The 15,707-nt window shown below is 37.7% G+C and overlaps 1 protein-coding gene across 4 annotated transcripts in view; it reads left to right on the forward strand.

The window, feature by feature from the left end:
* The window catches only part of CEP295 (centrosomal protein 295), a 42,783-nt gene that overhangs the window by 6,313 nt on the left and 20,763 nt on the right, over window positions 1-15,707 (forward strand). For 3 of the 4 annotated variants that reach the window (XM_030269342.4, XM_030269349.4, XM_072927127.1), the window contains exons 6-14: window positions 3,911-4,024; window positions 4,878-5,018; window positions 6,106-6,289; window positions 8,107-8,298; window positions 9,168-9,392; window positions 10,641-10,771; window positions 12,238-12,444; window positions 13,506-13,597; window positions 13,727-14,792. In XM_030269342.4, coding sequence (XP_030125202.4) covers window positions 3,911-4,024; window positions 4,878-5,018; window positions 6,106-6,289; window positions 8,107-8,298; window positions 9,168-9,392; window positions 10,641-10,771; window positions 12,238-12,444; window positions 13,506-13,597; window positions 13,727-14,792 — 2,352 coding nt within the window. The remainder of the gene's footprint in view (window positions 1-3,910; window positions 4,025-4,877; window positions 5,019-6,105; window positions 6,290-8,106; window positions 8,299-9,167; window positions 9,393-10,640; window positions 10,772-12,237; window positions 12,445-13,505; window positions 13,598-13,726; window positions 14,793-15,707) is intronic. The other variant, XM_072927128.1, reaches the window with a different exon arrangement.

The following is a 15,707-nucleotide window of genomic DNA, read 5'->3' on the forward strand; positions in this document are numbered from 1 at the left end:
TTGGTGTTGTATCTGGAAAAACTGAGTAAGGTTTGACCCTCCCAGTTTTAAGAATGATTAGAAGGAGTACCCGTGACCTTTCATTAGTACAAGTTTCTCTCTAGATCTTTTTGTTGGCTGCCCAAGGGTTTTTGTTTTATGTAAGCTGGATATGGGTGAAGATTAAAACAAATGTTGTAAGGGAGTGGTAAAGTTTGGGGTTATTTCTGGTGAAACATATGCTGTATTGAAATTTAGTACATCTGGAATAAGGTCCTGTCTGGTACAGTTCAGGTAAATTCGTACACCCTTTCACGCTACTGCTGCCCTCTATGTTGTGCCACAGGGTACATTCCCAGTGTGTCTGGTGTAGAGCAGGCGAAATCTGTATCGGTCCAAACTTTGACTATTTCCTGGTTTCGGGTGCTTCTGTTGCTCAGTTTGGCATTGTTGAGAAAACATGAGATACTGTAGCTTTGCTTTGTAGTAACTTTTGCAGTTTAGAATGGGTCTTGTGTCGCATTTTATTTAACCCTTCCCCATAGATAGTCACTGCAGTTGATTTCCATAATAACTGAAATGACACGATACTTAATATGTAATACTTTTATCTAGCAACATCAATAATGCATCTTCCTTTCCATTTTATAAATGCAGAATTTTCTCCTCATTCTTTAGTATTTTGTCACCAGGGGAAGCAAGAAGGCTTTATTTCCAGGTTTCTTCAGGTTCTGGTGAAGCCAGAATTGCATGTACAATTTAGTTGGATGATATGTCTGGGTCAGTGCTCTATTTAAGTATTGTTCTTTTACACTCATTTTAGGGGAGTTTGCAAACATCTGGATTTTCTGCAATATGTAGGTTTTGTTTCTCTTTGTTTTGTTTCATGTTTTGATAATGGTAGATTGAATCAGTAATTTTGCAGACATACTGAGTTTTTGTTGAAGAAAAAAGATTACTCTGTTTCCATATAGCACAGCGTGCCAATTTGTTCCATTTAAAGACTAGCTGACTTTAAGCCTTTTTTCTAGTTTTCATATCTGTATAGATTTTAATCCTTTTATTGTAGACCTGTAGCTGGGAGGGCACAGGGCTAACAGGGCTAAGAATAAAGTTATTTTCTTTAAAGAGTTATTGGGTGGCATGTACTACATGGCCATGTACTTCATGGGGGGAAAATGTTAAGTAATTGAAAGAGTGAGAGATTTTTATTCCTGTTTCTGCTTCAAGAGAGAGAAAACAAAAGATATTGACTGTCAGTTGGTGGAAGGTAAATCTAGGGCTTTTTCTTGCAAATGTGTTACTCAAAAGGCACTGAATTGGAATTGTTTAACTTTAAATCCTGTGAATTAGAGAAATTACACGGTCATCTGAGTAAGTCTGCTTGTTTTTTTTTGAATGTTTGCATAAGGAGCTTAGTAAATGCGACTATAATCACAATCTGATGCTCTTTTGCAATAACAATTGACTATAATTTCATAAAAAGGAGCTAGGGCATTGTTGTTCATGGCGTGATTACTTAGAATATAAGAAACATTCTCTAAAGATACTCCTATTATTGTGATTTTACCCAGTTAGAAAAGAAGTATTTTTACTCTAATGTCATAACCCATTTTGTTTCTCAGAATTATGGATTTTAAGAGGCTGTATTTAGTTAGACCAAATGAAAAATTACTTAATTCAAGTTAAACTGTAAACACTATTTTATTGGTGGTTTTTTTTGGAACAACATTTTATTGGAAAATGTGGCAGCGTTCTTGGAAACTTACTTTTTCTTACATGATCTATTAGATTTTTATGGAATGGAAATAAAAACTGAAAAGTATTACTATACTCTGCTTGAGTAGTCATAGCATTTTTAGAGTTGGGGTCATGAGTTTTGTGTTGGGTTTTTGTCCCATTTCATGATACTTTGCTGCTCCAGTTTTGCCAGATTTTAGTATAGAATTATTTGCTTTTTGAAGGAAGGAAAAAAAAAAAGAGAGAGGAGTTACAAAACCATGATGGAAGTATGGTATTTTTTTCAGCCTAAATTGCTTTTGACACTGATTGAAAAATTGCAGCCTCCAACATAATTCTCACATCATCGCAGCTTTTGAATAAAATTCTGGAGATTTGATTGACTACATGTAATTAATAATTATTTGTTATTAGTTTGTTAATAGTTTATTAGTTTGTTAATTTTAAGTAATTCAGAAGAAGTGTTTAATTGTACATTCTGAAAGTAACCCAGTACAGGGCAGGCACTGGTAATCTGGCTAATGAGGTTTAGGCCTGGGACTTGTCTGTTCTCATAGCTATAATCATTATCTGCAAGTGTTGATCTGTTACAATTACTATTATTAGCATTGATTAAGAAATTTAGCAGTTTCTTTTTTTTTTTATCTACTAGGATAACATGCAAAAATATTGTTTAAGGACCATAAAATAAGTTACTGAATTCTGTTGGTAAGGCTAAAATTAATTTTATCGGTTTTGGGTCCCTTAGGACAAAACAGACATTGAGGGGTTGGAGCATGTCCAGAGAAGGGCAACAGAGCTGGGGAAGGGTCTGGAGCACAAAGCTGAAGAGGAACAGCTGAGGGACCTGGGGGTGTTTAGCCTGGAGAAAAGGAGGCTCAGGGGGAACCTTGTCACCTCTACAACTGCCTGAAAGGAGATTGTAACTAGGCAAGGGTGGGTGTCTTCACCCAGGTAACAAGTGATAGGACAAGAGGAAATAGCCTCAAGTTGCACCAGGGGAAATTTAGACTGGCTATTAGGAAAAAATTCTTTGCTGTCTCATCAAGCACTGGAGCAGGCTGCTTGGGGAAGTGGTGGAATCGCCATTACCTGGAGATACCTAAAAGATGTGAGTTGTGGCACTCAGGAACATGATTTGGTGGTGGACTTGGCAGTGCTGAGTTCATATCTGGACTCGATGAAGATTTTTTCCCATATAAATGGTTCTATAATTCTTTGATTTTCATTTAAAGACTTTACTTTCTACAGTCTTCATAAAATAGTGATCGTCAATACTGAAGTTTTGTATGTCTCTTCTTATGCAGAGATAAGTTTAAGATATTTCTGAGAATTAATGCTGCTCTTTGTGTGTGTTCATTTCTTTATGAACGTGTTAGTTTTAGAGCACTCAAGCTATGAATCTTTCCAGTTTAGTTAATGTGGATAAGAACACCTTTTTAGGAGGAGGTTGAGGGAAGAGGAAGCTGAGAGAAAATTAATGGAGGAAATGTTAAGTACAAAGACAAGTCCAACGGGATATTGAATAACCTAACCTGGCTACTTTGCTACTGAGAACATGAGGCTAAGCGAAAGAAGAGGGAGGGTCTGTTGGCTTATTGTTCAGATTTCCAGAAAAGAGTTGAAATGTGTTAGAGTACCCAAAACTTCTAAAAAAACTACAGCAACTTAGCATTCTATGAATAGGCACTTTTCAGTGAAGTTACAGAAAATGCTCTTTTCTCTGGTCAACTAATACATTAGACATAATGGCTCTGAGTTTCCTAAAGCAAGTCTGTAGTTGAGAAGTGTTGCTTAGCTGTTGGGTATAATTATTTTGTGGGTCTGTGGTTGCCCTGCTCTGAGGTGAATGTGACAGCTGTTTAAGTGGGACTTGTATTAATGCATTAAACTCAAGTGCTTTTAAATTAGTGCTTTTGAAACATGACACTGATGAGCATCAATATCTGTGTAGGGGTTTGCCTATGACTGTTATATGCTCTCCATTATAAAAGCCCTCTAGATCTGCCTTGTGCTGATGTAGTTTATTAATTATTACATGTATATAAGGTTTTAAACACTATTTTCAGGACGTAATTTGGTGGGGTGGGTTTCTTTTAATAATAATTTAGCTATATAGATCACTTTTGTTTAGTTGCTTTGGTGGAGCTACTGTTCTGTGATACAGCTGTGGTTGTACTTTTCTTCCTAGAGTTTTGAAGTGAAAAAGATCCTTGCGATGAAGACCTGTGGTGCTGACAACTTTTCTGTTACACGTTACCATATTGCTGAAGCTTTGGTGGATAGAGAAGTAGAAAGAGGGCAGGTGATTAACTCCAAGTGTTTGTGCTACAGCGTTACATTCATGTTTCTTTACATTGCATACACTGTCTGGATATCAGCCGGTGGATTTTCTAGAACCTGTTTAAAGATAACTTGTATAAAGCAGCTTACTGAAGAGAATCTCAGATGGGCAGGCTTCTAAAGCCTGTTATGTGCTCAGTCACTTAGGGGATCACACCTAGCCGTCCCTTGTGAACAGGCTTTTATTGGAAGGTGAGATCACAAGACTGGTATAATGTTCAAACACCAAACTGGAAGACTTGTGGCTTATGCTGATAGGTGCAGTTGCCCTGGTTTTCTCTCTTCCCCTCTTTTTAGCAATGTACTCCCAGACTTGCCTTGTATTTTCCTTGCTTATTTGAAATGACTTTTTTTTATTCCTAAGTATATTTTTATGTTAGGAAGATCTTTCTTCTTTGAAAGTTGCAGATTGTTTCTGGTTTCCCAAATAAGATTGAAGATATTTCAGGGTCTTTTTTCTCCTTGTTCAAAACAAAAGCATGAGAATAGAAGTATTCAATCTGCAATGTTGACCATATCAGTATTGTAGGAAAAGTAACCACTTTGTGATAACAAATCGTATAAATAGTTGCCCCTGGTACAGCTTGAAACTGGAACACTTTGTCACCTAAATTTATAAAATACGTAACAATGAATTTTTTTCCAAAGGTAGAAAGTGATTTTGGTCCTGCTTGCAACATAGACATTCAAGCATGTTCACATAGCATTGTATGTAATTTAAGTGCTATTGCTGCAGAATTATTCATTTATTTATTGTTACATATGCTTTAAACTATCAAATAACTTCACGGACTAAACTATTGATTGACTGCCAGCCAGACGCTCATTTAGCTGCTGAAGAAGAAGGGAGACGTTTGGAGGAACTACGCAGGGGGGCAGAGAGGGAAAGAAGAAAGCAGCTTGAAAAGGCACATATTAGGGGAAGTCACGCCTTGAAGAAGATCCAATTGGCCAAGGTAGGCAAAGCAGTTATGTCTGTTTTTAATGTCAGAACAGCCACTGTTAAATAAGTTGTAGGTAGGTGATTAATAAAGGAATTACATTTACAGGAGGGAAATTGATGGACTAAATAAAGTTTGCAGAATGTCATTGAAAAAAAAAGTCAAAATCTGTTTGCTTGTTTTAGCATTTAGAAGGAGTGAGAATGATAGAACATCCTCTTAATTTTTGTTATCTGAATGTTTGACCAGCTATTAAACAATAGTCAAGCAAAACTTTAATAGGTAATGAGTTCTGCTTTTCCACATTAGATGTAGTTGGAGTTGGTACTTCAGTGGAAAAAATATTGCTAAGAAGGTAGCAAGTTTTTTTATTTTTTGAAACTTTCCTAAGTTTTTACTCAAAGACTGATATTCTGTTAGTGTGCAAGTCTGGAAATGTTGAAATAGTTTCCTTTAAGAAATAAAAATTGAACTACTAAGAAAAGTCTTTGTACTGTGATCTACATTCAAAAAAATTTTGTGATCTGATAGCTTCACATCTATTTTCATTGTCTAGAAAAAGAAAAGCGTATGTTTTATCATCTGGGATATGATTGGCCCTGAATGAATAACCAAACTAAAATGGGGATTTCTGGAAATATTACTGGTGCTCCTGAAATTAACAGAAAAAAAAAATGCCAACAAACTTTTTTTTTTTTTTTTTTAAATAGCTCTCACATATACTCAATGCGCCAAAGAGTATTTAGTTTGCATCTTAAAAAGTAGCAACTGCTGAATTATATCCTAGCAAAAGTCACTTGGCAAAAGAAATACTTGTTTACCTATAAAACAGGAAGCTTAATTATCTTGAGTAAAGTTGGCCTGCAGGTGTAGTCTGATCCTGTATTTAACATCAGATTCTCTAGGTAGTATTGATGACTCCTGTGTCTAAAGGGCTGATATGGCTTTCTCCTGAGGAAGCACTTTCTCCCTAGAATGAGATTAACTTTGAACATTAACCAAACATCATGGTAACCAAATGGAAGCATTTTGTATCAGTCTTGATATGTGGCTGTCTGAATGTGAACACTGAAAGTTTGTTATCCCTTCTTTATTCTTGAAGGACAGGGAAAGACTCCTGGAAGAACTGGAGCAAATGCATGCTCAAGAGCGGATGCGCAGGAGACAGGCTGTTGCACAGATGCCACCTCAGCTTTCAGTGCCACCATACAAACGCATGGAAATAAAAGAAGAATGGCAGAGAGAACTGGAGTCTGCATTTGAAGAAATGTGCAGTGAAGACAGGAGTAAGTTCTTTGTTGGAGATTGCTGGAATCTGGCACCCAGTAAAGGAGAGGCTGCTACAGCAGCCTCTTCCCTGTGCAGCTGGTAGCAAAGCTGTGTGTGTATCCTAGTTGGCATGCACACAGACAGCCTTCCAGGGCAAATCCATACAGCTGGCCATGGAGGCCAGCAGGAAAAGCAGCACTCACATAAGTACAAACAGCACAAATGGCTTTCTTCTGTTTATTGCTCTGGCTGATCAACATGAAGGCCTTTTGTGGGTTATATGTGTGTAATATGGTATGGATTCCTTCAGCAGCTGGTCTTGGACACTCAGTCTATCCAGGAGTAGTTCCCTGTATCCTGGGTCTCTCTCTGCCAACTGCAGATCCTCCTCAGGTTTCAGACACCCAGTCTAGAGTCCAGTGATTCATACTGGGCCCTGGAGCCTTAACATTACATCTCATACTCATGTATGTACTCAAATGCACATGTGCTCAAATATGTGCTATGGATCACTTGGTGGATAGCTTTAGACACTTGCTCTTACCTGGCAGCTGGCCCTTGATCCTTAGTCTTCCTAGTTGCTGGCTGCTGGGCCTGTGAATCCCCAAGATCTGCTGCTCTTCACCAGTTGTTACTGCACAGACCCAGCTGGGCATGTGAGCATATGGACAGACATGTACATGCTATGGATTCCTGTGGAAACTGACCTTATATATTAAGTCTACCCAGTAGCTGACCCTGAATCCTCTTGTAGTCTTGGAGATGCACACACATGTGCTAGCAGGTTTCTTAGGATCCCTTCCTCTCCTCTCTAGCTGGCTTCAATGCTTGGATCTCCTGATCCCTTTCCTAGACAGTTTGTAAGCTCTCCTGGCCTCTACAATACCCAGCCAAGTCCTAGAGCTGACTGATGTATAACTCCTAAGCCTCTTACCATTCTTGCTAGCTAGTCTAGCTTGTGATTTGCTAGCCACTGCATGCGGATACTCATACCCAGCTAAATGCATTCATTATGCATTTAGCCTCTGCAGTTAGCAATGCTCTAGACACAAGTGCACCTGTGACTTCTGGTCCCTGTTTCAGTTACTGGCCCTCACATATCTATGTACACACATGCATACAAAACAGTGTTCCTCGTGTAGAAAAACAGCTACAATTGGAATTTAGTGAGAAAACAGAACAGACTGTCAGATACAGTGCATGGCCAGACCAGTGGACTGACTCTCATTTTATCTCACTCTTTTTGCACTTTTATCTCATAATTGTTCTGCCCCTGACTAACTTGATCCTTTCCTTTCCCTGCCTTGGGTTCCTCCCCTAAGTATATGTAACAAGCATAGAATTTCAAGGTGTTCTTCCCCTGTGTCCCACATCCCTTGTAGGCAGTAACCCCCTCAGTCAATAAGGTGATCATAGGGGAATTCCTGTTATGCAGTCTTCTGGGATTTCACACCTGGACTGTGTGATCACTCTCCTGTGGCAGCCTTGTGAACAGACAGGTCAGGTTGTGTCTTTTCCCTCATGAAGTTTTTTGGATCTTGTGAGCTGCTTTTGGTGTAAAGCTAAGCCTTTCACCACATCAACTTTTATTTTGAAAAACATAGCATATTGTGGTGGAAACTGCTGTGGAGGTTCTGAATGAATAGATGGCTATTGATCTAAACAGTTTTGAATCTTGTATTTTGGTGGGGAAAAAAAAGCTGGATTAGATTTGTTGTAAAATAACCTCTTGATATTTGAATTTCCTGGGGATTTGTGTGTGAGTGTAGTCTTGCAATGTTGTTGGATTTGTATTCCAAATGGTCATTTTATTTCATTGTGTTCTTTTAATTAGACATGAAAAGAGACCTGATTCTGCAGTTTGAGCCACAACCTTTGCCAGCTCCTTCTGACAGAGCTCGAGATAATGATCTTGATATCTCCTTGGAGCATGAATCTGCTTGTGACACTCAACCAGAGCTCCCTTGTGATACTCAACAAGAATCAGGACATATGATAGAAGAGGAGGTCCCTAATGAACCAGAAAGTAAAACTTCTAAACTGCATATTTAAATTAAACCTTTTCATTTTATATTAGAAAAGATTAGTATATCAAATAAATTTTAGTAATAAGTAAAATGCCCTAAGTAGTAAAACTTCATAATGTCCGTAAAGTAATTCAGTATAATTTGGTTTATGTTTAGTGTAGAGGTTAATACCCTAATGATTATGAATTTAAAAATGACAATGGGACTTCTTTCTCTGATATGCTTCAGTTTATTAGTATGCTGAGAATAATTTTCAATTGTAAGAACTACACTGTTAGTAGTCATAATGATTATTGTATACTTAGTATAAATTATGGACTGATGCTGATGTGTGAAATTAAGATTTTGAGATATTTCAAAGCTTTATAGTCTGCTTATTGTATGTCTTATGTTCAGGTTTGTGGCTGAGCTGCTGCACATTTTGAGTAGGCTGGAATGGATGCATGAGTGTGTCCTGTTTGTTTGTGTGGTCCAGGGTCATACGATGTGAGCCAGAAATGTCTCCGTGAACTTTGCTGCTTGAGCAAGCACTTCTGCATCCCTTGGGTGGCACAGTCTGATGTTTGGTCTGTGGTGCATTGTGCTTCCAGTGCTGATAGAAAGCAGAGGGCAGGTGTGGGGATAGTACTGCATATTTCTGCTACAGTTTGACTATAAAAGACTGCATCCATCTTAGTCCTTCTTTTATAGCTTGCAGAGACAAGTTACTGCTTTTCTTTTGCAAGTAAGAGAAAATTCTGCTAAGATTTTAAAAATACATCTAAGCTACTTGTCCGACTCTGTAAGCAATAAAAAGGAAATAGAGGCCTTTTTTATGATATGAAGATATTCATTACCCAAAACTCTTAACAGTATCTATTCTTTCTAGGGCATGAAGAAGGAAAAACTTGTCAACCTCGATCAAAACTTGCCTTAAAGAAATTGTTGAACAAAATTAGAAGCCAAAAAGAGGAGTGGACGTCAAAAAGTGAGAAAGAGAGTCAAAGTGATTTTGAAACTATTGAATCAGGCACAATTGCTAGTGAAAATAGACCATTATGTGATTTAGAACTTAACAAGGAGCAGCAGAAAAGTACAGTGTCTGAAGCCAAAGGTACACAGTACATACTTGCATCAAAGTTTATTGTGTAGGAGCAAAAGACTTGTACCGGGGGAACTATGACAGTGACTGTGACAAAACTGTTAATGAACTTCCAGTGTTAAATGTTTTGTCATGTTGAATAAAAGTACAGTTTCCTGTCTGTGCCCACAAGGTATTGTGGATTTGTTGAAACCACATATGAGAGGTTTTTGCTCTTATGTCCAACTTGTCCATTGAGATCTTGAAGAGAGCAGATGTCCAAAATACCTTGCTATCTTTCAAATCTACTCAAATTGTTTCCACACTTGGTATTGCTGTACTTAATAGGTGTTTGCCTCCAGGGATAGAATTCTCAGTGCAGGAGTTAGCATTGAATTTCTGTACCTGTGAAAAGCCACTTTCTTTGGAGATTCACAGCTATAAATGCCCAAGACAAGTATAAGCTGATGCGTGGAGTTTTTTTCTGCTTTTAGGCACCATTAAAGAAACCTTTCTGTAAAATTGGAATTTATAGCAATTAGACACTGCAGTTTGTTTGATAGCAAATTATCTTGGGCTACTTCCCATGTCTGTCCTTGGTGCCCTTCTGGTTAGGCTAATGCCGAATTGGTGATCTTGTATGTTGGGTAGGATTTCTGAAGTTTTCAAGTAATCAAGTTGAGGCATTGGGTTTTGGGTTTTTTGCTTTCGGATTATTTGTTTTCATAGGGTGCTTGTTTTTTTAAACAAGATAAAGTGATAGTTCCATCATGTACATGGCTATGCCAACATAATGCCTGGGGGTTGGAGAGTGCAGCATGAGTGAAACCATGCCTTGGGGAAAATGTGCTGCTATTTGAAGCTAACAGTACAGGATTGAGACTTGCTTTTTGTACAGTAGCCGAATGTTAGATAATTTTCTCAATACCGCCAGTTTTAGACCCTCTTTGTTCCAAGTGGTTAATGTGTGGCTTTTGATTCTTCAGGATGATCTTGCCCTTGGTCTCCCAAGTAATATTAGAAGTAATTTTCAGTCCCATTGAAGCTGGGACATTACTGTGTATTCAAGAAAGACACACGATAAAGGGCTATTAAAGACTTAAATTATATAAAAACTGATTTTCCAGCTTATGGAGACAGTCAGAGTAGTAGGATATAGATCTCTTCAAGAGCAGCTTATGCATTTTGTTGAGAGATATTGGGAAACTGTAAAGAAAGATGTAAAGAAGATCCAAGGCTTGCTCTGACTGCAATTACAGCTAAGTAACATGTATATTTTAGACTCTGTGAAAATGTTGGAAAATGCAGTTGCAGATGAAAAGTCAGTTCCAATCCATCCTCAAGAACAAGCAACTAAAATGAGAATGGAAGAGGCAGCTAAAATGAGAATGGAAGAGGAGAGACAGAAGTGGGTAAGTGTGTTTATATTTATTCTTACCTCAGTTGTGCTGTAAAAAACAGATTTACAAAAGATTTTAAAATATTTCAGGTTATACAGCAGCTATAGGCCCAACATTTGAACTTTTACTGTAACATTTTCTATACTTCTCAAAAATCAAAGCTGTAGCTGGAATTTAGAATAGAGTGGAAACCCCCAGTTTCTTCAAATGTAACAAGTGCTGTAGGCAAGGGTAGTCAGGGTTAAATGAGAATCCCAGTTGTACATTAATACCTTTGTTTTATAAAGGGAGGGTATAGTCAGCAATACACAACTCTGAAATCAGTGAGGTTGTGTATTCCTGAGTGACAGGAAAAGCATACAAACTTTCAGTAATTTTTTTCAGTTATCTAGGAAGGTTATCTGGGAAGCAAATGCAGAAAGTTTTTTGTGTCTCTGGGAATGCTATATTTATTACATTTAGAAAAGAATACCTTTATGCATTATTTCATTATATCTATTGTGTATTGTGTTTCATTGTATTTTAATTTTTGTTGTATCCCTAGAGACCTACCTAGAGACCCACCTATGTGGTTTACCAATTTAAAAAAAAAGTTGAATTTTGGGTCTATGTACAACCTTCAGTTATAGAGTTTAAGTTCAGAAATCAAGGAAACAAAAATTTGACAAAATAGTAATATTAAAAAAAAAAAAACAACAAGCAACAGATCCTTTATCAAAGTGTGGCTACTTTCTTTAACCTTCATTGCCTCCCATTTTGCACCTGGCAGGTGTATGTAGTTCTGTGTCCACATTAACTGTTCTCAGGTCCAGCATTTTCTCAGGTTGCTTTTCCTGACATGCCCATTCAGACTGTTATTAAAGGCTGTTGTGCACTTCATCTTTGCCAGTACTTTGAAATTTTTCATTGTTTCCATTCTAAAAGCACATATGCTGCCACTAAATGTAGATCTAAGTGAATCGTAGCTGACAGGTATATGGAAAGAGAATAAACAGACTACTTCAGAGGCTGATGGACTGCTCTCAAAGTGGTTATACATTAGCTATTTCAGAAGCTTTTGTAAAGTTTGAATTAGTGTTTAGATGTGATGAATTCTGATGAAAAACTGAGTAAAATGCAAAATAGATTTTCCAAGTAAGTTTAGGAAAATTACTTCTTTTGCAGTCTTCGGAAAATGATTATATATCTTGAATGGATTCTGATTTTATCCATTTTATTTATTTGAGAATAGATAATAATGCAATAGTAAATGGACTCAGAGATTGTTAGAAATATTTAACCAGTACAACAAAGTTATTCCTGTAGACTTTGGAACTACTTTTAAAGGCCTGTTGCAATTTGGAAATATCTGTCACAAGCAATAGAATTTCTTCTTTAATTTGGAACAAAAGTTTGTGCGTGGTGTGGTCATGTGTGTGAGCAGTCTGGTTTCTTTGATATTCAGTTCTAGAGATTCTCCCTTATTTTTCTTTTGATAGAATGAGGAAATAGAGAAACAGAAACAGGAGCAGCTGGCCTTGATTAAAAAAATTGAGGAAGAGAAAGCTCTTTTGGAGGCTGATTATCTAAAGATCCAAATGCAAACCAGTTTGGAGCAGGTGAAGAAAAAAGAGGAAGAGCAACGTCAGCTGGTACAAAGCCACAGTCTCCATTCCACAGATCATCAGAACCAAAAGGAACATGAGGTGAATAATTAGAGAAAATTTTGTGTATGTTTTTATTTACTATTATATAAATAAAGAACACCATTTACCAATTTTAACTATATCAATTAAGACAATTTTTATTTCTTAGGCTGTGAATTAGAAATTTGTACGCATTAAAGCTTCTTTTTCTAGTGTGCAAGCTTCTTTTTCGCATGGTATCACTGGACCTGAAGGAGTGGCATGAATATGTGTCAGAGGAGGTTTAGGTTAGATACTGGAAAAAGGTTTTTAACCAAGAGGATGGTTGGGCACTGGAACAGCTCTCAGAGAAGTGGTCACAGCACCAAGCCTCTCTTGAGTTCAAGAGAGTTTGGACAATGCTCTTAGGTACATGCTGTGACTCCTGGACATGGTGCTGTGCAGGGCTAGTAATTGGACTTTGATAGGCTTGTGGGTCCCTTTCAACTCAGTGATTCTGTGATTTTGTGATTGTGACTTTCTGCTGTTGTATTTTCTCTCTGTAGTTCAAGGGGCAGCCTTGATTATAATATCTGTTAGTAAAATCTGGTTATAGTCAGATAATGATTGTGCATGTAAACATAACCTTTTTCAAGAAGGTAAACAGAAATCACAGTGGGAGAAAATAGACAAAAATCTGCCTCTGTTTAAGTCTCAAACAAATGCTTAAAGAAGAGGAATTTATGGAGGATGTTGACAGATAGTAATTTTTTTAATATATAAAATCTTGCTTCATGTGCACAACTGGTAGTCTTTTGAGAGCGTGATTGCCTTGGAAATGCAGCTACATTGGCTCATTGCTCCCTGAGTTTGCAGGGTATATTTACCTCTTTAGGCTGAGCTGCTGTAAGCACCATTGACTTTGATGGTGTGTGTAGAGAGAGGCTGTAGCTGTGGGCCATGTTCTAGAATCTCCTTTAGCAGCATTGCCTCAGGCTGAAATCTCACAGACTTCTAACATGGTGGTACCCAGCAGCTCCTGTAAAATTAGGTGCAGGAACATGCAGCTTAAGTTTGCTGCCGTAATAGTTTTCTGTGAATTAGTTGCATATGTGCAATTAAAATTATTTTATTTTGATTAGTCTGGAAATGTATCAGAAACCAGGAGCCCAGGAGAAGGCAGTCATGGACAGATGATACGTAATTTTCAACAACGCCTTCTGCAGCAAAAAAGGTAGGTATCTGTGGAATGGAAAGTGTGTTTATGGAATGCCTGTTCAAAGTCATTGAATTGCCTTGATTATTGAAGTTGATGTTTCTTTTTGCACTGCTTTGAAAAGAACCACGTTTTCGCTCTGTTCAGGTTGCACAAACAAACCATTGAAGAAGCTAGAAAGAATCTACAGCAGTATCAGAATACACTGAGGCAAAGGTACTTGTCTAGTTCTGAAATACCTCTGAGCACAAGGGAAACAAAACCCATTAATTTGGAGCCTGTCTCAGAGCAGCCCCTACAGATACAAGGAGCACAGCCAACACAGTACCAGGCATCAGAACAAGTTCATGCCCAAGAATATGCACGGTCGTTATCTGTGTTTTCAGGAACATTGGGTATGTTGGAAAAACTATCTTCACAGAAGCAGCAAGAGCAAGTGCCTAATACTTGTCCTGGAAAATCAGTGCAGTTTTCAGAAGCATCAAAATTGAAGCATGGAGAGTTTCACTTGCCCTGTGACTGTCCTTCACAGGAGCAAGTGGGAATATTCAAAGCTGCCAATAATCACATCAGAGAACCATTCCAGTCCCATTTACCATCAGGGTCAGTCAGGAAAGAAGTGACTGCAGTAAGAATACAACCAGAAGCACACCAACAACACTTTAGGTTTACGTTGCCTGCAGAAAGTTTCTCTGAGTCTTCAGAAACAGTACTCTCTAAAGAGTTGCCTCAGAAGATATCTAACTATCAAAACAAGACAGAAGATGGAGAAGAGCATGCATTTAAGACATCCATCCTGCCAGTAACGAAGAAATCAGCCTTGGCTGATCCTTCAGCCTATCAGCAGGGATCTGTAGAGAGCAGCAAAACAAGCCCTGATCAACCTCTCAATCTTTCTGAACCCACGATTCTAGCGCATGAAGAATCTAAAGCCCAGAGAGTTGAGGAATTCTTGGTATCAAAAGCAGGAGATGCATCTTCATTAAATTATTCTGGTATACTGAGCCTAAGGGACAGAGTGTTGGCCTCATCAGAAAGCATCCAAGCTCAGCAAAAGTATTTGAAAGAACTGCAAGAGCAGCTAGATGCGCAAAGAGAAGCTCTTCTTTCTAAACAGAGAATACAAGAAAAACTGCTTTTACAGAAGCAAGATAAATTGAAGGAACAGATGCAGAGACAGCAAGAGGCTTTGAAAGAACTTCTAAACAAGCAGGTAAGCTTTAGAAACACCTTGCATAGTTAATCATCAGTAGGTGATCAAATGTACAAGTCAGTGCTACAGTGTACCCCATGGAGTATTGATAGTTCTAGGTGATTTACCATAACAAAAATTTTAATTAGGATTTGTGATTTGTAATCAGTAGTTTCCCCTGTAAAGCTCCAAGAGCGCAGTTTTATCAAGTCTAACAGAAATACTGTGAAGGTCTGTGCTTGGTCTCTGAATGCAATACCCATTGAAATTGTTGTCTGAAACACCTGTAGGCAGAGTTGTTTTCATATCTGTAAATGCACCTCCAGGTGTAAAACAGCCCTTGTATTAACAATACATAAGTAATACCTGAAAGGATATCATAATCATCTTGAATAGATAATTTTTAAAGCTTGTCTTTTGTGTGTACTCACTGTGAATTTGGTTTGGCAACTTCAGTCTTGAGTTGTAATTTGCTTGTTTTTCAGTAACAGAAGAAAAATCCAAGTTTATTTTTGAGCTTATAAAGAGCCTCCTTTTGCCTCTCCTTGTGTTTTTTTTTAAACAGAAGCCATCTTAGAAGAATAACTGTTCCCTCTAGTTCCTGTCTTTTGATTTTGCAGTTTCCAAGCAGCTAAAATTCTTGAATTCAGGAGATGAAAAACTAAAAGCAGACTTTTTGGCAATTGTTCTTGTTAAAAATTATGAGTACTCTGGTCTAATCTCACAAAGGCCTTGAAATGTAGCTAATTGTGTTTTAGCACATTAGGTTTTTAGAGCTCAGTAAAATACCTACATGTCCAAATGTTTTTGTGAGCTAAGAGATCTGTCTGTTATCCTGCATAATTGAACTACTTTCTCAATGTGCTCAATATTGTCTTGCTTGGAATACACACAAGAGAAAATTTTCTTTTGATAAATGAGTATAAATATAATCTT

This window comes from Taeniopygia guttata, chromosome 1, assembly GCF_048771995.1.
Source record: "Taeniopygia guttata chromosome 1, bTaeGut7.mat, whole genome shotgun sequence".
Taxonomy (NCBI): Eukaryota; Metazoa; Chordata; class Aves; order Passeriformes; family Estrildidae; genus Taeniopygia; species Taeniopygia guttata.